The sequence below is a fragment of the Ophidiomyces ophidiicola genome (genome assembly GCF_022830035.1).
Source record: "Ophidiomyces ophidiicola strain CBS 122913 chromosome Unknown scaffold_1, whole genome shotgun sequence".
Classification (NCBI taxonomy): Eukaryota; Fungi; Ascomycota; class Eurotiomycetes; order Onygenales; family Onygenaceae; genus Ophidiomyces; species Ophidiomyces ophidiicola.
The window spans coordinates 1,586,429-1,589,674 of NW_026054641.1; the positions used below are offsets into that span (position 1 = coordinate 1,586,429).

General features: G+C 50.8%; 1 protein-coding gene across 1 annotated transcript; it reads right to left on the bottom strand.

The window, feature by feature from the left end:
• Positions 1 to 657: 657 nt before the first annotated feature.
• Positions 658 to 3,226, bottom strand: GAT1 (Sodium- and chloride-dependent GABA transporter 1; the record flags this gene model as incomplete). The annotated part of the gene is made up of 3 exons (XM_049249647.1): positions 658 to 2,508; positions 2,567 to 2,915; positions 3,078 to 3,226. 3 exons carry the CDS (start codon positions 3,224 to 3,226, stop codon positions 658 to 660), a joined length of 2,349 nt encoding a protein of 782 aa, XP_049111841.1.
• Positions 3,227 to 3,246: the final 20 nt, after the last annotated feature.

Consider the following 3,246-nt stretch of genomic DNA (forward strand, 5'->3'; position numbering starts at 1 on the left):
TGGGCATTCTGAACAGACGCGGTTGTATCAATCATATCAAAAACACACACTCACAAAGCAATCTGTATAACATGACACCAAAAATATATCCTGCAGCCATCGTCTATGAGCAAAAAGGAGAAGAAACAGAAGAAGTATGGGGCTGTAGGCTTGGAAAGAACGTAAGAAAGGCCATGCATAGTTAACATGGTGCAGAAGTTGCACAGGCAACATCATAGCTCGGATAAAGGCTTAAACAGCGGGAGAACAGGAATCAATAGGGACAAAACAAATCATTATCGAGGCACACCATCATCACTTCTTTACCCAAAGCATGTATATAGAGCGCAAAAACGGCAATCGTGACCAACCTCAATATCATACCAAGAACACAAAATGAGAAGATCTATACTTGGCCCCTGTTTATGCGCCTCTGGTTTGCGTTTTTTGATGTATCAGATGAAAAAAGAAAGAGCACCAATCGGGCGATTCGTGCAAGGCAACCGTCGCAATCTTGTTCTGCCCTCCCGTAAGTGCTCGACAGCGGCTTTTGGGGCTAAGAGATGCTGAGGAAGCAACCGTGACATATCGTAAGAAGAGGCGTAAGAAAAAAAAAATGAACAGTATCACAGACGATGTATTAACTGCCGGTAGCAGTTGATACAGCAAAACCCGCCATTACAAGCTCATTGTGAGCCATTCCCACTCCTGACTATTACTTGTAGTGGCACCCGCGGCAAGACTATGATGGGCAGGATTCATGGCGGCAGGCGGGGGACGGGAAACCATGGTAGGTATTCCGGAGAAACGATCTGACAGAGTAGGAGTCTTACTATTATCCTCCCTCACATCTCGCATCTCTGCCTCAAATGACGGATTTTGTGGCATTACAAATGCTCCCGATGGTTTCTCGGGCCGCCTCATGCGCCTTGATGAGCTTTGCGCTGTTGCCCGTGCTTGGGCAGCGCTGCTTGGAATAGTAGTAGGGACGCTAGATGGCTTGGGAGGAGCGGCAGCAATAGGCACCACAGCGGGTTTGCTCACCGCGATGAATTGCGGCGCGTTGCTCACGCCTCGAGTGGGAGCAGAAGACTCAGCGATGGCAGCAGCTAGGGTGGCAGTAGGAGCCGCTTGTTGTTGCACGGAATTTTTTCTAGAGATCTTTTTCGACGCCCTTGAGCTACCACCACCGGTTGTATTGTTTCCACCCCCTCTGTTTCGCTTCTTTATAACATCGGTTTTCAGGGACAACGGCCGAACAACCCCATGGAGCTTTAAGAACAACCCACAGGCATTACACAGGGGCTGACCCTCTGGATTTCGCCTCCATAGAGGGGTGGTCTGCGTGAAACAATTAGCGCACGTTATGGGAGCGCCGGTCTGTTCTGCGGTCTTTGCAGGGCCGGGACTTGCAGGACGAGAGGCATTGGCACTGCTAATTGTTGAGCTACGCGGAGAACTTGGAGTTATAAGCGGTTGGCTAGTGGAATCCTGCAGCAATTGGGCGGTATTTGGGGTTGAAATCGTGCGAGGAATCTTCTGTCTTCTTGGATCTTGTTCCCGATTTCTAAACTCGCTCACGGACGCAGCAGAGCCATGCCCACGGCCTAGGCCACCACTGTAATCCCAATCTCGACTAGGATCGCTAAATTCCGTACCACCTATCGTAACCTGCTTGCGATGCTGCGGGAGGAAAGGAGCCGCTGTATCAAGTTGATTATGCCATTGTATGTTTTGCCCCAGTTCCGCTGGATCTCCGACACCATGCTGATCCATCTGCAATGAGACAGTTGTTCCCGGAAAAGATGTTCCGCTGTCATCTTCGTTATCCGAGTCTCCTCCAAATGAAAACATATTTCCTCGAGATGCGCGATTAATGGAACGTTGCGATGGTGGTGCGGAGAAATTGTGCGGGGAAAAGGGTTGGGCTGGATCTAGATGTTGCGCCAGCATTCCACTGGACTGCATGGCACTGAACGGACCTGCACTGGTCCCTGGCCTGAGGGGCTGTTCTTGGGGGTACGGGTATCGATGACCCGAAATGGGGAGGTTAGGTGGTCGGCTTGTAGGAAACCCTCCTACTTGGTGTTGAGTCCTGACGTCAACAGGCACATTGTCAAAATACATAGCGCGCTCATTTTCGAATCCAAGGTGCGGTGTTGAAACGGTGGATTGATAGCCTGAGGCAGGTGGAGAATAAAAATCGGTTGAATTGAGGGATGAACCCATTGGGGTACGGGTGTACATGTTCTGGAAGCCAGGATTATTCAAAAGCGGAGAATCCGTCGGCGAGAAGGTAAAATTCTGGTTGAATGGTCCTGCCGATGTGATGATTTGATCGTCGCCAACATTGAAAGCGTCCAAGTCTAGCGGCGCCGACACGGAGGCTTGGTTGTTGATTGAAAAAGCATTATGGGCATTCTCAAGCGAATAGTCGTCCATAGCGGAATCAAAATCAGGATCGTGAGGGATGAGCATACTGTTAATTGGGGGGACTAATGGAGAAGTTTCGGCCGGCCGCTTTAAAGTCTAGTTAAAGCCGTCAACGACATCACTTAAGCTTGGGGTAGCTTTTGAAACAACCTACATTTCGTTCATCGACACTTGTTTTGCGAACGCGTCGAGGGATGTAGCCAAATTCGGTATTACGACGGTCATCCTGGGGCGGATGGGGGAAGGAGGCGGGCATGATGATCGCGGCGGGCGATTCATCTTGACCTCTTGACTTGATGGGAATGGCGAAAGTCATAGCATGGTTCTGGCTGGCACTGGCGGCAGGCGAAACAGAGCCAGCAGCGGGCGAGCCGATAGACGAAGCGAAGCGTAAGTCATCGAGGTTCATAGGATCGGAGGCTTCAGGCAGGGCTAATTCGGGTGTTGAGTGGTCGTGTGATGATTGGCCGAAGGATGAGAAAGCCGTTTGATCTTCGCGTTGACTTGGGGAGAAAAAAAATGGAAAGCGTCAATACAGAGAACTTGGCGGGAATCCGGAGAACGACGGCGCGGGAAAGGGAAAGGGAAGGGGGGTCAAGGTAGCCTTGCAGTGCAACGTCATCTGCGCCTAAGGCTGCTGAACGCATCGGAAAAGCACAACATACCGGAATTGTGCCTGCTCCCGTTCCCTCCGCAGGCTGACGGCCATCATTCGCCAGGTAAGATTCTCCATACGCTCCTGGTTTGGAAGCTGGGATTTGGTGCGACTGTACAGTTTCCATATCTGAGTAGCTAAAGGATCCTGCTTCTGCATTTCCTCCAAATTGCCCAAGG